Source organism: Somniosus microcephalus, chromosome 24, assembly GCF_052327205.1.
Source record: "Somniosus microcephalus isolate GS21.2 chromosome 24, FLI_Smic_1.0, whole genome shotgun sequence".
Taxonomy (NCBI): domain Eukaryota; kingdom Metazoa; phylum Chordata; class Chondrichthyes; order Squaliformes; family Somniosidae; genus Somniosus; species Somniosus microcephalus.
This window is the reverse complement of record NC_141010.1, coordinates 26460026-26483997: the sequence shown is the minus strand read 5'-3', so window position 1 is coordinate 26483997 and position 23972 is coordinate 26460026. Positions and strand designations below refer to the sequence as shown.

The following is a 23972-nucleotide window of genomic DNA, read 5'->3' as shown; positions in this document are numbered from 1 at the left end:
GCGATCCAAATGTAGTTAATCCTATTCTCAATGACTCTGCAGAGGTTCCATATGTTCTGCTGTTGGCAACAATTAAAATATTGTTCTACATCGTGCAATACAGTACAGGTTATTCAGACTGACATCCAAATATTAACAGCATACTACTGCCAGTGTGTGACAGTGTGACTCCATCAAATGCCAGGAGTACCACACGACCCATAGCTTCAGGTCATTTATATTGAGAAATGTCTCACAATAGGGGATTACAAATGGGTGTAATGTTCTATACGTACAGCTTCCCTATACATGATTCCTTCCCAGGAAGGCAGTTCTGTGGAAATGAAATGCAGTCAAATTTTTGCTAAGTTTATTCCACAGTGAAGAGTTCCTGATCCACGTCCGGCTTTTAGACTCAAAATCCCAAATCTTTGTGCCGTCCAATGTTGCTTAGTTATCCAGATTTTAAAACTAAACACACTAAGTAAAGTAAATCCCTGCCAAACTTTACATACCAGTAGCAGCTACTTTAGAAATGCTCCTATTTGTGCAAAGCAAGTATTGCTTCTGCCTTTTCTGTTACTTAAAGGGAACGGGGCAACATTTTGTAAATTGGTTTTATCTGCTGTTACTATAAATGGTGACCTGGGCCTAGTCCTGATTCCAGCATAACTTTTAGAATTCAACTGGATTTCCCTCATCTCCAGAGATGAGGAAAGCTTTGAAGCTGATTTAATGAACATACTGAAACATACAAAATTCTTACAGGGCTTGACAGGGTAGATGCAGGAAGGATGTTTCCCCTGGCTGGGGTGTCTAGAACCAGGGGTCACAGTCTCAGAATAAGGGGTCGGCCATTTAGGACTGAGATGAGGAGAAATTTCTTCACTCAGAGGGTGGTGAATCTTTGGAATTCTCTACCCCAGAGGGCTGTGGAGGCTCAGTCGTGGAGTATATTCAAGACAGAGATCGATAGATTTTTGAATATTAAGGGAATCAAGAGATATGGGGACAGAGCAGGAAACAGGAGATGAGGTAGAAGATCAGCCATGGTCTTATTGAATGGCGGAGCAAGCTCGAAGGGCCAAATGGCCGACTCCTGCTCCTATTTCTTATGTTCTTATGTTCTTTATATTGGGATTGCTGCTTTAAGAGTTCCAGTCAACATATTTTTTTACTTCACTAATACTGTTGTTTTTTTAAATGTGGATTCTTCCGTAAGGAGAAGGAATTAAAGTGATTTAAACAAAAATCAAAGTACTTTTGAATAAGTTAGGAACAAAAGATAGAGTGGCCCTGAATTTGCAGTCGGTGGCTTCCTGCGGGGAAATGCCTCAGATCCGCAAATAAAATGCCCGTGTACCTGGTGGTCCGGGAGGTATGGAGACTCGCGGTCCTGGGGCTCTCCAGGTACAGGCCCACGTACCTCAGGGGCGCAGGCGGTTCACAAGCACCCCTGGGATCATGTGGCCCAGCCCAACAAAGAAAGAAGGAAATCCTCATTCATGCTTATGAGGATTCCATATGTACAGAATCTCCATAAGCATGATTGGGAATACCTCAAAAAATACATCTACATATCAAATAAATACATTTTTTTTACATATTTAAAATACCATTTAATTAAATATTTAAAACAAAAATTTAAAGGAGCTAAAAATAAACTTAACTTATTGTACAGGTTTTCTAAAGTGTAAATGATTGATAAAAAATTATTTTTATGTTTTTTTAAACTCTTATGCTGGTAAAAGCAGGCCTTACGCCTGCTTTTATCAGGCGTAAGAATTTCACAGGCTTTCGCTGAACAGAAGTTGGGCAAATAGACCAACTCTCCGCCTGCAGATGCCCTTTTCCCAGATCGCAGGTTCTGGGCTTTCGCGCATGCGCTTCATGCGCCTAAACCCGGAACTTGCGCGGTCCTTACGGGCACCTGTAGGGGCCGCAAATTACGGCCCAGTGAATCATTTTTGCAGTTTTATGATAATTACTGAGTAAGTTGAAAAGTTGTTTGTGTGAGGATGTGAGTTGCTATCATTTCACTGTAGGACACTGAGCTCTTAAGCAGTAGAAATACTTCTCGAAACTGTATTTACCTTGACCTCCCAATTTGATCCCTGCTATCATCAAAGACGGAATCTGACAAAGCTTCTGGACTATCTCTCTTCCCATATCTATTGGAAAAAAAAACAAGTCAGTTCAATTCCAAAATTCAAATTTCCTTTTATATTAAGCAACAGAATTTCAAAATAACTTCCACGCAGTAATTTTTGGCACCGCTATAATTAGAATAAAATAGGAGCTCCCACAGGTTTCCAGCATGTACGTATCTCAATTAATCTGAATATTAATAAATGGGAAATGTATAATTACATTTGGTTCATTGTAGCTGTATATGCACATCTTTGGAAGAATGTCACTTCTGAATATACATAATGAGGAACAAAGAGTGAATACTGATTCAACTCCATGAATAAGGGACTCAAAATGACAGTTACAAGTGAGTTGTAAATAGTTTCCTTCAACGGAATGATAAAATGGGTATTCCACTTTCCATATATATTGTTTGCCATACAGGTAAATATTGAGGCGTATAATATACAGTATTTGTTATAGCACGGAAGAAGGCCATTTGGCCTGTCGAGCCCCTACCGACTCTCAGCTAGTCCCACTCCCCCACCCTTTCCCCGCAATCCTGCAAATTTTTTCCTTCAAATATTTATCCCACTCCCTTTTGAAAGATAAGGTTGAGTCTGCTTCCACCACCCTTTCAGGAAGTGCATTCCAGATCTTAACCACTCGCTGCGCAAAAAAGTTTTTTCATATGTCACCTTTGGTTCTTTTGCCAATCACCTTACATCTGTGTCCTCTGGCTCTCGACCCTTCCGCCAATGGGAACAGTTTCTCTCTATCTACTCTGTCCAGACCCCTCATGATTTTGAACACCTCTATCAAATCTCCTCTCAATCTTCTCTGCTCCAAGGAGAACAACCTCAGCTTCTCCAGTCTATCATTGTAACTGAAGTCCCTCATTCCCGGAATCATTCTCGTAAATCTTTTCTGCACCTTCTCTAAGGCCTTCACATCCTTCCTAAAGTATGGTGCCCAGAATTGGACACAATACTCCAGTTGGGACCAAACCAGTGTTTTATACAGGTTCATCATAATTTCCACACTTTTGTACTCTATACCTCTATTTATGAAGCCCAGGATCCCATAAGCCTTTTTAACTGCTTTCTCAACCTGCCCTGCCACCTTCAACGATTTGTGCAAATATAACCCCAGGTTTCTCTGTTCGTACACCCCCTTTAGGATTGTACCATTTAGTTTATATTGCCTCTCCCCATTCTTTCTACCAAAATGTATCACTTCACATTTTACTGCGTTAAATTTCATCTACCACATGTCGGCCCATTTCACCAGCCTGTCTATGTCTTCCTGAAGTCTATCACTCTCCTCCTCTCTGTTCACTATACTTCCAAGTTTTGTGCCATCTGCAAATTTTGAAATTGTGCCCTGTACACCCACGTCCAAGTCATTAATATATATCAAGAAAAGCAGTGGTCCTAGAACCAACCCCTGGGGAACACCACTGTATACCTTCCTCCAGTCCGAAAAACAACTGTTCACCACTACTCTCTGTTTCCTGTCACTTAGCCAATTTCGTATCCATACTGCCACTGTCCCTTTTATTCCATGGGCTTCAACTTTACTGGCAAGCCTATTATGTGGCACTTTGTCGAACGCCTTTTGGAAATCCATGTACACTACGTCAACCGCATTACCCTCATCAACCCTCTCTGTTACCTCATCAAAAAACTTGATCGTGTTGGTTAAACCTGATTTGCCTTTAACAAATCCGTGCTGGCTTTCCTTAATTAATCCACACCTATCTAAGTGACTGTTAATTTTGTCCCTGATTACTGTTTCTAAAAGCTTCCCCACTACCGAGGTTAAACTGACTGGCCTGTAGTTGCTGGGTTTATCTTTACACCCTTTTTTGAACAAAGATGCACTGCAGCAACTTGCCAAGGCTTCTTCGGCAGCACCTCCCAAACCCGCAACCTCTTCCACCTAGAAGGATAAGGGCAGCAGGCGCATGGGAACACCACCACCTCCAAGTTTCCCTCCAAGTCACACACCATCCTGACTTAGAAGTATATCGCCGATCCTTCATCATCGCTGGGTCAAAATCCTGGAACTCCCTCCCGAACAGCACTGTGGGAGTACCATCACCACACAGACTGCAGTGGTTCGAGAAGGCGGCTCACCACCACCTTCTCAAGGGCAACTAGGGATGGGCAATAAATGCTGGCATTACCAGCAACACCCTAATCCCATAAACGAATAATAAAAATTAAAAAAATTTGCAATTCTCCAGTCCTCTGGCACCATCCCCGTATCTATGGAGGATTGGTATATTATGGCCAGTACCTCCGCGATTTCCGCCCTCAATTCCCTCAGCTTCCTAGGATGCATCCCATCTGCTTTTGGTAATTTATCTACTTTAAGTACAACCAGCCTTTCTGATAACTCTTCTTTATCAATTTTTATCCTATCAAGTGTCTCCAGTACCTCCTTCTTCACTATGTCTATGACAGCATCCTCTTCCTTGGTGAAGACAGATGCAAAGTACTCATTTAGTACCTCAGCCATACCCTCTGCCTCCATGCATAGGTCTTCTTTTTGGTCCCTAATTGGCCCCACCCCTCCTCTTACTACCCTTTTACTATTTATATGCCTATATAGAAGACTTTTGGATTACCTTTTATGTTAGCTGCCATTCTATTCTCATGCACTCTCTTTGCCCCTCTTATTTATTTTTTCACTTCTCCTCTGACCTTTCCATATATAGCCTGATTCTCAGATGTATTTGCAGCCTGACATCTGTCATACATGCTCTTTTTCTACTTCATCATATTCTCTATCTGTTTTGTCATCCAGGGAGCCCTGACTTTAGTTGTCCTGCCTTTCCCCTTAGTGGGAATGTAACCGAGCTGTACCTGAACTATTTCCTCTTTAAAGGTAGCCCATTGTTTGATTACAGTTTTGCCTGCCAATCTTTGATTCCATTTTACCTGGGCCAGATCCGTTCTCATCCCACTGAAATTAGCCTTCCCCCCAGTTAAACATTTTTACTCTAGATTGCTGCCTGTCCTTTTCCATAGCTAATCTAAACCTTATGATACTGTGATCACTGTTCCCTAAATGTTCACCTACTGACACTTGCTCCACTTGACCTACCTCATTCCCCAGAACCAGATCCAGCAATGTCCCCTCCCTCGTCAGGCCGGAAAAAGTTCTTCTGAACACACTTCAGAAATTCTTTCCCTTCTCTGCCCTTTACACTATTATGATCCCAGTCTATATTAGGATAGTTGAAGTCCCCCATTATTACAACTCTATAGTTCTTGCACCTCTCTGTAATTTCTCTGCAAACTTTCTCCTCCATATCTTTACCACTATTTGGTGGTCTATAGAATACACCTAGTGTAATGGCACCTCTATTACTTCTTAACTCTAGCCATATAGATTCTGTCCTTGACCCCTCCAGGACATCCTCCCTCTCCAGCACTGTAACATTCTCCTTAACCAATACTGCCACACCACCTCCTATCTTTCCTTCCCTATCTTTTCTGAACACCTTATAACCAGGAATATTTAATACCCAATCCTGCCCTTTTTTGAGCCAGTTCTCAGTTATTGCCACAACATCATAATCCCATGTGGCTATTTGTGCCTGCAGCTCACTTACCTTGTTTACTACGCTTCGTGCATTCACATACATACACTGTAAACACATCTTAGACCATCCTGTATTCTCTCTTAGTTTGACCCCACCTAATACCTTACCATTTCTTACTTTAGTGCTCTCTGCCCCTTCCAATCCTTTGAGCATTTTATTTCCCCTTTCTAATATTACATCCTGGTGCCCATCCCCCTGCCAAATTAGTTTAAACCCTCCCCAACAGCATTAGCAAACCTCCCCGTGAGGATATTGGTTCCGGTCCTGTTGAGGTGCAACCCGCCGGGCCTGTACAGGTCCCACCTCCCCCAGAACTGGCCCCAATGCCCCAGGAACCTGAAGCCCTCCCTCCTGCACTATCTCTCCAGCCACGCATTCATCTGTTCTATCCTCCTACTTCTATACTCACTCGTGCGTGTCACCGGGAGTAATCCGGAGATTGCTACCTTTGAGGTCCTGCTTTTTAATCTCTTTCCTATCTAACCCTCTTTCTACCTATGTCGTTGGTACCAATATGGACCATGACCTCTGGCTGTTCATCCTCCCCCCTCAGAATGTTCTGCAGCTGCTCAGAGACATCATTAACCCTGGCACCAGGGAGGCAACATACCATCCTGGAATCAAGTCTGCGGCCGCAGAAACGCCTATCTGTTCCCCTAACTATCAAATCCCCTACCACTATTGCTCTCCCACTCTTCTTCCTCCCCTGTTACTGTTAAATATGTTGGTGCAGTATTTGTAAGAGAACAAGATATTGTTGAAACTAAACAAGTTTGTTATTTAAAAGATTATATAATGATGACACTTTCCTGATGGGTTTGAGGATGATTAAAATGTCTGGAGCAAATGATTAAATGCTTTATTACATAGAATTACATTTGGCCCAACTGGTCTATGCTGGTGTTTTTATGCTCCACACGAGCCTCCTCCTTCATCTAACCCTATCAGCATATTCTTCTATTCCTTTCTCCCTTGTGTACTTATTTAGCTTCCCCTTAAATGCATCTATGCTATTTGCCTCAACTGTTTCCTGTGGTAGCGAGTTCAACATTCTAACCACTCTCTGGGCAAAGCGGTTTCTCCTGATAAATACTTTATGGAGTATGATATTTCCTGAAAGTTTGAAGTTTAGAAATCTCTTGGCAGACAAGTGGTCCAGAATGAATAATGCATGATAAAAGGTTAGATAAATATTCTGGATTTACCTTTGGGAGGTAGGGAGAAACTTTATAAATGTTTCTTCGGGAGTTGCAATGGATTGGCTAAAGATGATGACCCAATTGATTGTACCATGCTTTTCATTCCGTGCTTGTTTATATTATTCCTCCCTGGATTTTCTAGTGAGCAGGAAACTCAGGAGAGCTCGTATGAAATGGTAGGGAGATGTGGAAAAGATGGGTGAGAGGATGGTGAAAAGGATCTGACATGCTAAAATGAAAAGCAGGAGACCACCAGGAAGGCCATAAATTAAATGGCACCAAGTGATTGAGAAAGATCTCAGAAACACAAGGATGATTGTAGAGGATCATGGTAAGTGAGAAAAAAAGAGCATAAGACCAGAGTAAATGGAGAGATGCTGTGAATAAGGCTTCGTACTACCATCCAAAATGAGAAGATAAATCAAGTGTATTTTCAGAACTCAATCCACTCACTGAAATCCAATACCATGTTTAGTGCTGAGGTGCCATGTATCACCATGGCCTACTTACTATAATGGACTTTGTTAAATAATACTTTTAGATTCAGGAATTTTTTTTTTAGTGTGAACTGTTAGACCATTTTTTTGCCAATTCTCTCCCCTCCTCTCCTGAAGTTTATACTGGGAAATGGTACCATGGGCATTGGTGGCCCTTCAGTGCCTTTTCCAAATGATTGTTCTTTCTATGTGAGTCTGGACAAAGAGTATTGGCAGGCAATTTATCAAGGGTCTCATCATAATCGAGTCTAATCCTGTCCTCACCCAAACTCCACAAATGTGCCCTTGACAGGATGTCATGAGAGCACTGATATTATTCCACGATTAAATTGTCTCCGATTTGTTGCTATTGATGTTTGTTTCCATTTCCATTGCTTTTTTACTAAGCTCTGGAATTCCCTCCCTAAACCTCTCAGCCTCTCTACCTCTACCTCCTCCTTTAAGACAGTCCTTAAAAGCTTCCTCTTTTTCCAAGCTTTTGGTCATCTGTCCTAATACCTCATGTGGCTCGGTGTCAAATTTTGTTTGATAACGCTCCTGTGAAGTGCCTTGGGACATTTTACTACATTAAAGGTGCTATATAAATGTAAGTTGTTGTTTGTATATCAGTGAGGTCAGCTTGAGTTAAATGTTTGGTTTTGCAGCCCATCTCCTAGTCATGCCACTTAACCATTAATCTAATGACATTTCTATAGTTAAGAAACAGCTGACTATCTTGCCAACTATTTTCCCTCATTAAAGTTGGCCTTGCACTCACTATGTGCAGTTATACAGCAGCCCGTGTACAGTGCAAATGGTGCTCGACGGACTTTTCTACTTTAAGAAAAATGTTGAATCGATGTACATTTGGCCCAGTTATACTCAAAAACTACTAATACAAGATATGTAGTATAACTGCAACAATTTAGCATAAATGGTGAGTTACAAATGTCTGTACAACCCCGAGTATTGGGTTAGTGTGTGTACAAGCTGTACAGCTGCAAGTCCTAAAAATAAGGAGGAATCAAATAAACATCTGCCACTCAGTTCTTTACCAGTGCCATTGTGTACTTGTACATAAAACATGCTAGATTTAGGTTGGCTAAGTTCATCGCACTTTCACCTGAGTCAGAAGAGAGCACAAACCTCGCTCTGGGACTTGATAACAGAATTTAGGTTGACACTTCAGTGTCGTACTAAGGGAGTGCTGTACTTTATTTTGGATGAAATATTAAACTGAGGTTTCATATGCCTGTTCAAGTGGAAGTAAAAGATCTGTAGCACTATTGAAAGAAGAGAAGAGAGTTCTCCTGATGTCACGCCTCAACCAACACCACCAAAATGCATTAACTGCCCATTCATTTGTTTGCTGATTGTGGGACCTTGCTGTGTGCAGTTTGGCTGCTTAATTTGCCTGCAGTGACAGCACTTTAGAAGAAATCCAATGATTGTAAAGCGCTTTGGGACACAATACTTTCTCTACATACGAGTCATTAGCTGTTTTTAGATAGGTGAACAAAGCCACTTTAAATATGTTTTCACTATCCAGATGAAATAATAAAAATGAATTTAGTGCTTAGAACTAGATACTAATGGAGCATGTTAATTCATTAAATTTAATGGTCTGAAAAATTAAAAGGGCTGAATTTTGACGGCGCTTAGAGGGTGGGTTCGGAGGCAGGTCAGCTGTCAAAATAGCAAAGATTGACAACGCGTAGGGAACCCACTGTCAACCCACCTCCACGCGAGTCTCCCAAGTGTTGGGTCTGTCGGTGCTGAACAGACCCGACACAAGTGGCAGGGGAGGCAATTCACATCATTAAATGGGTTGTTAACATCCAATTAAGTATTATTTTAAGCCTACATTTCAATTTTACATGCTCCCCCATGGGTTACCCAAGGCTCAGGGAACACGTCAGCTCAGCATGTCGTGAATGGATTCAGCATTGAATTATCTCATGACCTGACAGCTGCCAAAGTTGTAGAAAAGATCCCATGTTACAGCTGTTCACTTTCAAAGCTCAGAAACTGTTGGTTACTGCATTTGGAAGACATATTGAGCTTTCTGCAGCTTCGAAGTGTTTGCAGCCAACTCTCTATCCAGTGTCACCTCATTGGAACAACCTCTCTCACCATTCTGTCATCTCAACCTCACCTGCCAACTATTCCATCAGCATCGTTGCCCTTGAAAATATTTCACCTTGGTCCTCAGAATCCCATCACGATCAGCCCCAACACCAACATCATCGAGCACACCAGCACTAACAACAACACCAAACTTCTCTGCAATCAACTGATGCTGCACAGGACACAGGGCCTCAGAACCCGACCACATTGCTGCTCGGGATGCCAGAGCTGGCCTCACCATGTCCAGATTTACTTCACTTGATGCCGAACACCCTGGATGCCACATGATGCGCCAGGTTGGCACCACCCCACACCAACACCATAAATCATCCCTACAATGTCCAAGCCATTCCTTTCACACTCATCACCATTGCAGGGGGGGAGGGAGAGCCGGGGGGGGGGGGGAGGGGGGAGGGGTTTTACTGTTATCTCACCATTCACTGCAACTCACTAAGCCACTTCCAAAGGTGCACACAAATCTGTCCAAGAACACAAAGTGCTGAAAATAAAGGTTTCAATGTTTGACAGCACATTACCAGAAACTTCATATGAACATTGGCTAAACCACCCAAGTGCCTACCCTTGTGTGTTGTTAGTTGGTATGCTTGCAGTAGGATGAGGGTGAGTATGAGGAGTGGCTAGTGAGATGGGGAAGTGATAATGTAGATAGAGAGAGATGGATGGAGGTGCAAGGTAAGTTGGTGTGAGTAGGGATTTGCAGGAGTAGGGTAGGAAAGGCAGAGTATTGGGGATGTGATGAGTGGCAGAGCAGGATGAGGCTGAGTGTGGCTTGGCAGTAATGTTTCGTGATCTACTGAGATCATTGAAAGGCTTGAGCCACTGCAGCCTGGTCCTCCTGATGACATTCCTGCTGTGTCCTCCTGTGCAATGTGCAACCAGGCTGCGTTGGTTTCCTGGGGAGATCTCTTCCACCCATGGGAAGGGAAGAGAACCTCCCTGCGTGCTGTGACTCCCTCCATATGCATATGGAGGGAGTTATAGGAGAGCCTGGGTGCAGCCGTGCACGTTTGTGCAGTGCTTGTCAGTGTTTGCAGCACCTCAATGCTGTATAACACTGACAGCAGACCTGTCAAGATCAATTTGTACATGGTCCCTTTAAAGAAACCGGCTGATGACGCGTCATCAAATGACGTCATCAGACCCGCTTCCTATTAATTGGCCGGGAACCTCACTGGGTGGGCTTAACAAGCCCTATTAATGTAAAATCACTTGGAGAGTGCGGACTGCAGTAAGGAGCGGGCTGGGACCGCGACTCTGACCCCAGCCGCCCCAGACCCGCCTCAGTTGGTGAAATCGCGGCCAAATTGTCTGTCTTATTTCGTCTTAGGTTTCAGCACAGATAGTCTTTTTGGACACTAAGGGAATCAAGTGATATGGGGATAGTGCAGGAAAGTGGAGTTGAGGTCGATGATCAGCCATGATCTTATTGAATGGCAGAGCAGACTCGAGGGGCTATATGGCCTAGTCCTGCTCCTATTTCTTATGTTCTTATGTCTTATGTTCTTATGCTCCTCCTGGTCCACAAGGATTTCAAAGAGATGGACATTTTTGAAATTTACCTTGGCCTTTTCTGGTCAGTCAGCTCATCCCACCATTGTAAGAATACATCATCGCTGTAAATTAACTTGACTAAACTCAAAGTTGACCAAATTTAATGGACTGGCATACCTTGAGAGACTAAGAGCCGTGTTACTGGGGAAATTCCGTAAAAATCACGGATAAGGACGTGGGCCTTGAGAGTTCTGTAAAAGAAACCTTCGAGCCATCGTTAACAGGAATTTCTTCAGACAATGGTGTAACCGGCCTTGAGGCACACTGACTAACAGATAAGGAGAGGAGAAAGAAAAACAACTACTGGCCATTGTTAATGTGGTCTGGGACATGTACGCATTGGGCGGTCTGCTAAGTTTTGGGGTATAAAAAGTGCAGTCGAGAGACACTCTGGGCTGCTGTAGTGAGTCGGGCGACTTGATCGGTCGCACAGAGAAGAGAACCTACTGGTCACCGCCGAACTGATCACTCGCTGGTGTTAGTACGTATGTATGCTTGTACTTGCTTGTAACCACTGTTGATTTTAAGTAAAGAATAGTTACCTTGAAATCTTTGTCTTGAGTTGTCTGTTACAATACAGGTCTGAACTCTAAGTACTGTTAGACTGGAGTAAAGATTTACATGTGTTACACCATGGCCCTGCTGCTGGGCAGCAGACATTCGGGGACTCCCCCTGATTGATGTTAATATTATGTCGTGGAGCTGATGGCATCATCGGGCTGTGACGTTTGCATTTTAAGTAGGCCCCCTGCCTGCTTTTAGCGGGAGCCTCATTGATGGCCTGAATCACCGCCGTTAATATTATGATGGACAGGAATGTGTTGGGTTGGAGGCAGGATTTTGATTTTCAAGATTTTAAACCCTCGCCCAACCCTTTCCTGCCCGTCGCGGGGGTGGGTGGGGGCGGTGGGGGTGGTAAAATTGAGGTCTTATAGAATCTCTGAGTGCATAATGCCATTTCATCTCCCTGGTATGATGTACCCTCTTGAGATGGAGCTTGGTAATATAGCACCATATTCCCCTTGACCTAGTTAAGAGCTAGAGAAACTCACTTAGTGTAGACAAAGACTTGGACCTGCGACCTTCTGCATTGGAATTCAATGCTGTATCACTACAGCTGGCAGGCTGCCAATCCAAATCCTCTTTTCTAAATACATATATAACCTAATTAACATTATCCATCAAGAGAAATTAATACAGAAGATTCTTATTACTTTCACTTTTAGTCTGGCAGTTAGATAGATAAAGAGACAGTAGGCTTCACTCCAGTCCAACAGGGTGTCAATTCCCTTAGAGGTGAACATTCAGGTTGAATCATTTTGTGATAAACTGTGCAATGAGTAAGCCCCATTTTGCAATGACTGATATTGCAATCCTGAAGCGATTTCTGTTCACATCCTCCATTTACAGGGAGTTGTGAGCGCTTGAGTCTGAATGGAGTGACAAGAAAATGAAGGAATACAGTGGCACGTAAATAATTTAGTACAAAAAGTGGTGATACGTGATGTGAATAAGAAAATGGCATGTTTAGATCAGAAAGTGAATGGGGAGATATTAAAAAGAGCTCAGACTTTGTTTTAAACCAAAGGCAGTACGTGGACCTCACTACACTTAATTTTGCATAAGAAGCCAATTGTGTTTTGGTACAGGCCAGTCATACACCAATCACTTTGTGTAAGTGTTCAGTGCACAGCTTCCCAGTAGCAATTCTACAATTATTTTCTCATGTTTACTTTTTTTACAAATTGCGTGGCAAAATGAGTTTTGAAGACAGTCCTGGCACCTCAGTCCCAGGTTTCAATCTAGCCTAGCTTGATGAGTTCAGAGTCTCCTTCAATTCATCTGAACAGCTGGATACTGGTGGAGGATACTCATGTGAAATGAGTTTTTCCATCTCAACCCAGTTCACAGGGCAGTCATTCCACCGAACAAAACTATTCATAACTCAAGACTAGTTGGCACTAAATTGCCAGTCTGACTGACAAGAAATGACTATCTGGTGCGGAGAATGGAAATCTCAAACTGACGCAGTAGGAAGTGTTGTTCTCAGAATTGGGTTAACTCATGTTATGGAGGAGAGCAAAGGGAGTTTTACTTTGCAACTGACCCTAACAATAGAGCAAAAAGTGAGAAAAGTGAGAAAAGTGTTCAATTCACAATTATTGATGCCTTTGATATTAATTTGAATAAAAATTTACTAAGTGAAAATAAAATGCTCACAGCAATCTATGTAGTAATATAGTAATGGCTCCTTCCTGAAACAGCCTAAGGAAAAACAAATCTGAAAGACCTCTGATTGGTAAGTTTGAACATTTCAACTGGTCTTATATTGATAATTTCATCAGCCCTCAAATTCAATTCAGGATTCTAAGCATCAGTTTAAGATACCTTCATGAGACTCTATCATATGGTGTGTGGGGGAGGCTGTGGCGAGTTTCAATCAATCACTCCCAATCAATAACAACTATGGAATATTCTTCCAAGAATGTATGTTTGAGCTGAGGCAGTAAATTTGAACACTGTGAAGCACATGGAGAAAAAACAAGAAAGGCTGAAACAGCAGTTGAAATTTGAACTAAATACTAATAGCAGTCTCTTCCTGTACTGTATTAGGGAATTAAATACATCAAGTTAAGACTGCTGAATTGTTGCTATTAGGCTTAAGATGAGAGGCTTAGGCTGGATTTTGCCGGCGCTCAGAGGGCGGGTTTGGAGGCGGGAGGGAGTTTGGAGGGAGTCACTGGAGAACCTAGGTGCAAGAGTTCACCTTTGTACAGTGATTGTCAGTGTTTGCAGCACCTCAATGCTTTCAAACACTGAGAAATGAGCTGTCAAAAAAAAATTGTGCGTGGTCCCTTTAAGAAAACCGGCAGATGACGCGTCATCAAATGACGTCATCCGACCGGCTTTCCCTTAATTGGCCGGCAAGCCTGCAGGATGGGCTTAACAAGGTCAATCAAGGGAAAATCACATCCGTGGGCCGGATGCAGTTGGGGCCGGGACTGGAACCCGGAAACCAGAAACCAGCCGCATCCATTTGCAAAATCGTGGCCTCAGTGTACTAGGGAATGGAGGAGCGAGGATTTAAGGGTGAGACTATTGTACAGTACTGAAAAACTGGTGGATGAAGGATGAGACCAAAGCTTCCTATGCATTTCTGTTGCTCCACACAGTACAGACCAGCTGTCCATTGTCCCTTAAGTAAACTGTTAACAAAAGGGCTCTGTGGCATCTGGTCAGATATATTACCAATTAAAACAATACAAGAGTGGTTTCGAAGTGCCTTAAAAAATAAAGAAGAATCCATTCTGTTCTTTCAATATAGAGCTAGGAAAAGATGCTCTGGAATCATTTGCCAAATTCAACAGTGTGAGGAAAACAAACCAGTGCTGTTAAATGTGTTGCATATTCTTGATGTTGTAGAAAGTGTATAAATACTAGGGGGTGAAATTGGGTATCGTCCCGTTTGAGGCGCTAACTTTTGAAATTTTGAAAATTTCGCGGCAGACACTAAGGATTCTGAACTTCTACTAAATTGGGTGTTAGCACCCCAGGAAGGAAGTGGGGCGTTAAATCAAGCGCTAATGACCTCAGTGGGGCACTACAGGGGCGCTACCAGCAGAGCGCTAATGAATTTCACGTGCAATGCATTCAGCAATGATTCGTCACGCTGGTTCCTTCCAACACTTAAAAGAAAGGTTGCGTCATTGTGCCGATGCTCATTTTCAGCATTGCTGGCTTCGAGGCGACCTGCGAGCAAGTGAATCCCCTGATGGCTATGGCTGTTCCCACTCACAGGGAGAGAGCTCGTCGGTTCACAGATGTGGCATTGGAGGCATTGGTGGCTGGAGTGGAGCGAAAGGAGGGCAATGCTGTTCCCGGGCACTGGAAGGAGGCCATCGCCTCAGGTGTTCAGGGCAAAGTGGAGGGAAATGGCCCAGGAGGTCTTGGCCAGTAGTGTGGTGGAACGCAGCCTGACACCGTGCCGCAAGAAATTCAACGACCTCACTTGGGTGGTCAAGGTGAGTACATGCTTCAACAGCTCCTACAGACCAGCATCTGAACCTCAGTCTGTGCACACTGCGCAAAGAACCACACCCCACCACTCACCCACCAAACATCTCCACCTACTCAAGCTCACATCCACATCTCACGCCTTGCCTACAATCGCAGCTATTCAACAATGGCAGGCATATCTCCCAAACACATAGCTGGACTCTGACTCAAACACATTTGTTTCTCTTGCAGGCCAAGATGGCCCACAATAGGAGGTAGAGGTGATGCGCAGCTCCAGCAGCTCTCAGACCTTAAGGAGTGAGTGCTGTGGCTCATTGGGCAGTAGGTGGTTTGCACCATGGCCGTTAGTGACGTCGACCCCGCTGGGAGTAAACACGGTCTCTTCACCCCCTCTCCTTCTCTCATCCCACTTCCCCCTCACACCACAAGCCTTTCTCACTTTCCAGCTCCTGATACTGTCTGCATTCCTTGCTCTCTTCCTGCCCCCCTGCCCTCACCTTAACGCGAGTCTTGTGCCTTTACGCTTTCAGATAATAAGCAACCAGATAACCAGCCTGTCCCTGAGCCTCCCACTGAGAGTGAGGAAGGAGAAGAGGAGGAGGAGCAAAGCACTGCGTCACTGCATCTCTCATCCGGAGACCCCCGGAGATGCCCGCAAAGCGACGTGGGTGCAGTCAATGGCGCCCTGCACCATGGGGAAGCCCGCTATCCTGGCAAAGCCACATGCACGCTCGCGCTGCTTCTCTCTGGTCATGAGGAAGTAAATGTAGTCCCTTCTCCTTTTGGACCACCTCAGATACTGGCACTACGCAATCTTTAGAGGCAAGTTTAGTAGCGGGGTCTGCACTGGGTGATGCACCGGGGACGAGCGTCTGCAGCAAGGCCAGGATGAAAGGGCCAGCTCCCCAGAGGGCGAGTTCTGCTGCACAGGACTCAGATGAGGACCTCGATGGGGAGGCGTTCACAAGAAGGGTGATGGTCATGCACACCGAGATGATAGGTGCAATGGCAAGGGTGCCCGAGAACCTCTCGGCAATGGTAAGGAGCGTTTGAGGAGTCTGCCTCCAACATTGCACAGAGCTCTGCGCACACCATGGAGCCCATCCTTAGCAGTCTGCAAAGGATGGTGGACTCCCTGAGAGACCATGCGGATCCAGACCTCATGCTGCGTGTCATGGGCGATGTGGCAGCTTCCATTGCAGCACAGGTGGAAGCGATGCAATGTCTTAGTGCTGCAATGCAGTCAATGGTTGCTGCCATAGAGTCTCTGACTGCTCTCATGCAGTCTCAGCTTGATGCCATGAAAGCTCTGACCGCTGCCATCTCGTTGGGTCCACCACAGTCCACCGGGGATCTCACGGTGTCGCAGCAGGCCAGCAATCTGTGCTCCAGCAGATTGGTAGGGATGCTGAGGTACTGCCCCGGGGGAGTGGGAGTGGGTCAGTGGAGCATGAACCTACTGTACTCTCTCAGGATGACAGCATTCCTGATCCCACCACTGCCACTCTGCCATTGCGCTTGTCGCAGCCGAGTTCTGGAGGGCTTCTCCCAAGCGGTCCAGGCAGCAGAACTGTTGCTTGAGCACTCCGATGGTCTGCTCAATGATGTTCCTGGTGACAGCATGGCTCTCGTTATATGAGTGCTGGGCATGAGTGTTGGGGTTGCGGAGGGGCGTCATGAGCCTGATGGAGAGCGGATAGCCCTTGTCTCCAAGCAAACAGCTGCAAGCTTCATGTGGTGGCTGGAACAGAGCTGGCGCAGGGTGAAGGCATCGCGGCTGCTGTCAGGATAGCGGGCATTGACAGTCAGGATTCGCCGTGTGTGGTCGCACACCAACTGCACATTAAGTGAGTGGTAGCCTTTGCGGTTACGGAATACCTCAGGATTGTTATGAGGTGCCCGCAAAGCAACATGGGTGCAGTCAATGGCGCCCTGCACCACGGGGAAGCCCGCTATCCTGGTAAAGCCACATGCACACTCGCGCTGCTTCTCTCTGGTCATAGGGAAGGAAATGTAGTCCCTTCTCCTTCTGTACAGAGCAGCTGTGACCTGGCGGATGGAGCAATGGATGGCAAACTGGGAGATGTTGAAGATGTCGCCTGTCACACACTGGAATGATCTGCTGGCGTAGAAAGTGAGGGCGACGGTGACCTTGACTACCACTGAGAGAGCTGTGGTGGTCCTGATGTGAGGCTCGAGGTCCGGCTGCAGGAGGTGGCAGAGCTCTGTGAACACATCCTTGCTGAAGTGGAGCCTTCTAACACACTGGTCCTCAGTGAAGTTCATGTAGGAGAACTGCTGCCGGAATACCCTGCGTGTTTAAGGCCTCCTGTTGAGAGCCCTGTTGGCCCTCCTAACTCTGGCCACATTTTGCACTCTTACTCTGTGCCTCAGTTGCCTCCGATGTTGACGCTGGAGGGCGTGGTCCAGTGTCAGTACAGCCCCCATGAAAAGATACAAATATTGCACTTTCAAATCTCACCTCAATGAAACTGAAGAAGCTTTATGTGCCAGAACACTCGTTGAAATGCAAAATGCACAAATCGGTCAAAAGACCTCTTTGCCGATGTGAAACTAACAACGCAGCATTGTTGGCCGACGAAAGCTACACCGGGTGTGGACGCCTTTAAATAGCGCTCTTCCAGGGGACATCCGACTGAAAGCCGCCTCCTCTACCTGTCGTTGTTAACAGCAGGCGCACAAGCAGGGGGCGAGAGGGAATTTTTCATCCAGGGCGCAACCAGGGCGCTGCACATGACAATGATGTCATGATCTCCGGGCGCAGGAGATCAGGGCGCAATGTCTTACTGCCACCGCAAAACTCCCCCCGAATTTAGCGGGAGGCGTTGATATCGCCACGCCCGGTCGCAAACCCATTTGCGCCCCGTTAGCGCCCCCGGAGGCGCTAATGGGAGGCGCAATGGAGCCCAATTTCTGGCCCCTATAGGATCCCATTAAACACTCTGATGTCACTCCAGGTATACTGATTACTCAGTGCAATTTGATATGAACATTAAAAACAGAAAATGCTGGAAATACACAAGTCAATCAGCACCTGGAAAGAGAAGCAGCAAGTTTTCATAAAGGGTGGACACCTGAAATATCATCATCTATTTTTTCTCTACAGATTCTGATTTAAATTCTGTGTATTTCCAGAATTTTTGGCTTTTAATTCACACTTCCAGCATTTGCAGTTTTCTTTTTTTTACATTATTTCAGGTGAACTTACTCTCCTCTAACACTTTCCCAGGTAATTGTTTTTACTGTGTTCTTTTGAAGCTATACTGTTGAAAAAAACATTAGAAGGCCACCACTGTGGAGATACGACCAGTAAGCTGCTGACATGTGCACAAATAAAGATGCAGTGAATGAACTGTCAGATTTTAGATTTGAGCAGGGGCGGGAGCGTAACTAAAGTATAAGGTCAGTACTTTAATTAGCTCTAACATTCCAATCTGACACGGCGGCGACAGTCAATTATACAAGGTTCAGCTTAATTCAAGTTTATATTTATTTTATGTTAACGTTTTACAATGTTAGATGCAGGCTCAAAGGATTGTCTGAGTATTGGAAAACAGAACAGAGTGATGAGTCAATAAGATCACTCAATTTTCAAGAGCATTTCATCTATAAAGCAATAATGAATGACAAGGTGTACATATAGCAAGGCTTTTACTACACCAGGGATTATGAGATGAAGCAGAGTTTAAAAAAAACCTGAAATACAGACATCTTAAGAGTTCATTGTTGCCTTCAATCAGTAAACTGGAAATGATGCACAAGTAACTAAGGTATGCTTAAAAACAAATTATTGAAACGAGAAGGTATCATTAAAATTATGGATTAATACTTTGAGCGAGTATACTGGGTCCTTATAACACCAATAGCCATTTTCAGCACTCCTATAGTCATAACAGGATAGATTACAACACATGTTATTCGGTGAAACATAATTCAGAAGTAAAACAAATCTTCAGAATATCCTTGGAATGCCATTTGAAATATATGTGCCCTAGAATGATGATTTACAAGCTTATAAAATGCCTGGGTACTTGTTTCTCTGTGGTTTATAATGGTGATGCTCGCCAGTGAGTAGATCTGCCGCGTTATCTACATTACAAGAGTGCCTACACTTCTAAAGTACTTAATTGACTGTAAAGCACTTTGGGATGTCCTGAGGTCGTGAGAGGCGCAATATAAATGGAAGTTCTTTTTTTCAAACATCCTAATGTACAGGGAGGTGTGTAGCTACATTCCCTATAAACCTATGACAGTCTTAATAGATTTAATTGTTCTCAATTTGTTGCTGATGTAAAGCCAACATTACAGGCAACATTTAGAAATTAAATAGCACTTTTATATTTTTATGTAAAAATAATGAGTTCTATTCCCACAGTCTAATAAGAAAAGTTTAAAGTTTTTTTTAAGTTTGAGCAAGCCTCTGGCATTATTGATTTATTCATGAATGTTATCGAAATATATAAGATTGTGAGGGGGATTGATCGGGTGGATGCGGTGAGGATGTTTCCACTGATGGGTGAGACTAGAACTAGGGGGCATAATCTTAGAATAAGGGGCTGCCCTTTCAAAACTGAGATGAGGAGAAACTTCTTCACTCAGAGGGTAGTAAATCTATGGAATTTGCTACCCCAGAGAGCTGTGGAAGCTGCGACATTAAATAGATTTAAAATGGAGATAGACAGTTTCCTAGCAGATAAGGGAATTAGGGGTTACGGGGAGAGGGCAGGGAAGTGGACGTGAGTCTAGGTTCGGATCAGCCATGATCCTATTGAATGGCGGAGCAGGCCCGAGGGGCCGTATGGCCTACTCCTGCTCCTACTTCTTATGTTCTTATGTTATGTTCTTATGTATTAGTCATGTATGAGTCACTATTATTAATACAATTATTATTAGCGAGCAATAGCCAAAGGTGAACAATGATGATACAGTAAAGGTTTGTTGATGAATTGTTCCATATTCACCAGGTGCATTTATTACTTCACCGAGTACTTTCAGTCAGTTTTGTTTTGTGACTTCTGTGCTCCCCAGATGAATTAGTTTGCAATGTTTTCAAACCAAATGCCTGGAACAATACTGGTCCTGAATTTAAGGACTCCATCATAGGAGAAATCAGCTTTGCGGGTCACACTGAGGAGTGGTCTAATTCAAAGACAATTTGTAAAGCTTGCTCACACATAGCTGCACTGTGTGAAACAGGAGCTTTAAGCTTGTTCTGAGTTCTTTTCGCTGACTCACGCTCCACAGGCACCAGTCACTGCCAGTGCCTCACTCAACTGCCCAAATTCCAAGTGTAAACCTGGAAAGTACATGCTGGCAGACTATTTAAATCCAGAAGGCTTCACAGCCGAGCATGATCCTGTTCTCACCCAATGTCCAGTCACAGACACTTTCAAGCAGGAGTCATCAGATACTGGTCATGATTAGGAAGCCCAACTGAGAGCTAACTCTGTTTAGACCGTGGATTGAACCTGAGACTTGCCTAATCTGTACAGCACAGTGACACAATTGGGAGTACACTTGCCAACTAAGCAACTGGGGAACCTTATGCTTGTTTTTAAAAGAAAACTATATTATGTTAATTAAAGGGAGTAAAGTAATCAAATCAATCACATGAGGTGACTGCTTAGCACTGTTAATGATCTGCAGCAGGAACTGACTGTAGTGTGAGTTAGAAATATGCAGTGTGACTAGATGCTGACTTGGTTGTTATCTTGCATATTCAATGATGTGTGCCTCCAGCTTACCTCTGCCGTGTGATGAGATTGATGTAATGCCTGAGAGCGGAGTAGTACTTCGCCAGTTCCTCAGGGGGTGCATCCTCTCCGGGATTCTCAGGTTTGGGAGGATAGGCATCCACCAAGGTCCCTAGGCACACCAGCACACAGATAGCAAGAGCAATCAGGGTTGTCCAAGGTTTCTGCACAGCCACCATCTGCCACACAGGGAAGGAACAGCCAAAATCAGCGCAAACGCCAAGAGTAGACACTTGAAAATCAGCAAAAGACTGTTCATAAATGAGTTTAATGTATCTAGGTTATCTAGAAGCTGGTTTAAGAATTTATATCACTAATGCTGTACTACTATAACCCTGGAATAATTTCAAAGGTGTTTCTCACATTTACAAGTAGAGTCTTAAGTACGAGTACTGATTAGAGAACAGAGAATTTAAATTGTGCATGCAATTTTAAATAGAGTAATAGACACGAGGAATTTCTTCAGTTCTTTAAAAAAGGTGCTCATTTGCCTTCACTAAAATTAATCAGATTAGAGTTCCACTAAACTTTGCTGCTGCATTGGCATGGAAACACAATGCACCATGGAGTGGTGGGATGTACAATCCTGTTCTCAATCTGGCTGTCGATGGGAGAAGCACCGAGCTGGTGGTGGTTGGGGGGGAGATGGGTGGAGGAGGGGGGAGGAGGCGGGAGAGAGGTGAGCGTTGGAGAAGGAGGCAGCCACCAGAAGAGAGGAAATCTGAACAAGGTCAATTTGCCCCAGTCTATCGTGCAGTCCATGAGCAGAATCTGGAATTAGTTGGAACTCTGCCTATTCAGTCAAAGAATAGTTTGATAGAAAAGTATGTAAAAGAGATAAATAGAGGCAAAGAACATTCTTTGGGTCTTGTATGGTTTCCATTACCTGAAAATGTGTAACTTTTTATTGTAATATAGCACTCAAGGTTGAAAATCAGTATGTGGTAGATGCCAGAATGAAAGTTTAAAGTTGTATGGGATGAACAAGGACACAAATATTTAAAATGAGTATATATATATGATGTTTCAAACAAATAAAGGAATTCAGAAAATCATGAATTAGACTAGAAGTGTAAGGCAGCAGCACAAAAGCAAAACAATATCAAAATTAAGAGAGGGATAAACACAAGAGTGGAAGAGGGAAGCAAATATCTGATGAAGTGACCATCGGTAATTGTATATTGATCATAAAACGCTACCTGTGATTAATAATATTTAAAACTAACACCTGCAAACCATACAGTCTACATTCGAAACGTTCAAAAGCCTATAGTCTGATTGTAAGAGAAAAGAAAAAGAAAATATTCCATTTGTATTTAGACATAATACAACTGAGCACATGCCAGATGTGAATGTACCAAAGGAAAGAAAGTGAGACTTTCAATTTAGGCCTGAGTAACTAATATTAGCATCTGGGAGAACAAATAATGGATGCCGTGTTTTGATGATTTTAAATAAACCACCTTAATATCAACATAATACACTTTTAGCTCTGTCACTTTAAGCTTTAAAAACTTTCCGTTCTACTTTAATGATAAAACTGGAGATTCTGAATTATTCCCTCATTTTCTGCTGATCTGTATGAATGGATGCTTTGTCATTTCTTATGTTTTTATACCTTCTTTGCTGTCAGTTAACTCATATTCATTCCCTATATGAATTCTTTGGACTGGTGTCATTATATGTAACATTGTCAGCTACAGTGATGAAATAAACCAATAAAGCAACTGAGCCAAGTGTACTATAAAAAGTTATCCATATTTCTCTAAGTGCCTTATTGCTGCTATATAATAATTTACGTTTCCTTCACTTGGAACCAAGCCAATGTATAACACTGAACAATGCAGTGGGTTTGGGTAAATGAACTGTGACTCCGAATATAGAGGTCTGTGCTCGTCCCACTCCCACTCATTTGTGATTCAGGCATAAACATGATTGGAAAATTAATTATGTGGAAATCTAATTATGTTAATTCAGATTCCATTGTACCATTAAAGTTCTGCAGGAACTACACAAACCACGTCAGTGCCGCAGAATAGTCTGCAAGCAAGTCATACCCCGACAAGAAATGCTTACTGTTGAAGGTACCATGTCAAATAATTTACACCACTGTACTTGGTATTAAAGGGGCCCTTCAATTAAAAGGAGTTCAGTAAACTTTTATTGTGTGGTTTTGAGCACCGACAACACAATAACTTGTAATCAAGCAATGGCTCCTGTTCACCTCATGCCACAAAGCAAAAATTATGCAGTCATTCCCAAATCCCAAAAAGGTTTTGCAAACACCTGAATTTAAAGCAGTTTAGTTTGAAGTTATTCAGTAATAGTGTGCTGAAAGCTTTTATGTTGTTGCTTTTTTATCTGGTGGTCAATTCGATTTCTTTTCTCCCCTTCCACCTCACACATTACAGTTAAAGTGATGGTCAAAATCTACTACTTACATGTTCTTGAAATGACAGCAACAATTATTGAATGCTTAGACCTACAAAACTAGCATACACCACTATTCAGATGTGAAGTTGTGGTCATTGAAGTTTCTATCCGTGGGCTGTTGCTGTCATTGCCTCGACAATCTTACCCTTTCATTTTAAGAGATTAGAACATTTCTAAAAGTGCGTTTCTGTGGGGGAGAAAGCAACATCAAGTAACTTGGGAATTCGAAACAGTGCACTTGGATAAAATACACGTGTACTTACATTTTCTATTGTCTGGATGCCTTGTCGACGAGCAGAGAAAATCCTAGTGTGTCTGTCCTGAATCTATTGCTCAGCCGTGTTCAGTTCTCTTCTGAAGCTACTCCAGAGCTCAGCTCATTTTTATATCCGCGGCTCTAAGACCACGAGGGAGGCGCTTCTTTGTCATCACCTCCTTAGACTTACTTTGCATTAATGAGTTATTGAAAAATCGATATCCACTCACTTTTCTTGTTTTTTTTCCCCCCCGGACCTGACAGATAGCTTATCTTCTGTAAAAATCATAAAATACGCCTCCCTCCTCAATAAAAAAGTAGTCAAGAAGGAACAAATAGACAAGTATCAGAACTGACATTTAGGATTCATTTCCGAGGTACCCTAATCCCTACTTT

At 43.4% G+C, this 23972-nt stretch overlaps 1 protein-coding gene across 1 annotated transcript in view; it reads right to left on the bottom strand.

Annotated features, from left to right (window-relative positions):
* Window positions 1–23686, bottom strand: part of LOC147101143 (peptide YY-like) — a 32976-nt gene extending 9290 nt beyond the window's left edge. The window contains exons 1-3 of the mRNA XM_085966711.1: window positions 23584–23686; window positions 20879–21066; window positions 2073–2150 (exon numbers count right to left, since the gene is read on the bottom strand). Of these exons, the coding sequence (XP_085822837.1) occupies window positions 2073–2150; window positions 20879–21066 (266 nt within the window). The 5' untranslated portion in view covers window positions 23584–23686. The remainder of the gene's footprint in view (window positions 1–2072; window positions 2151–20878; window positions 21067–23583) is intronic.
* Window positions 23687–23972: the final 286 nt, after the last annotated feature.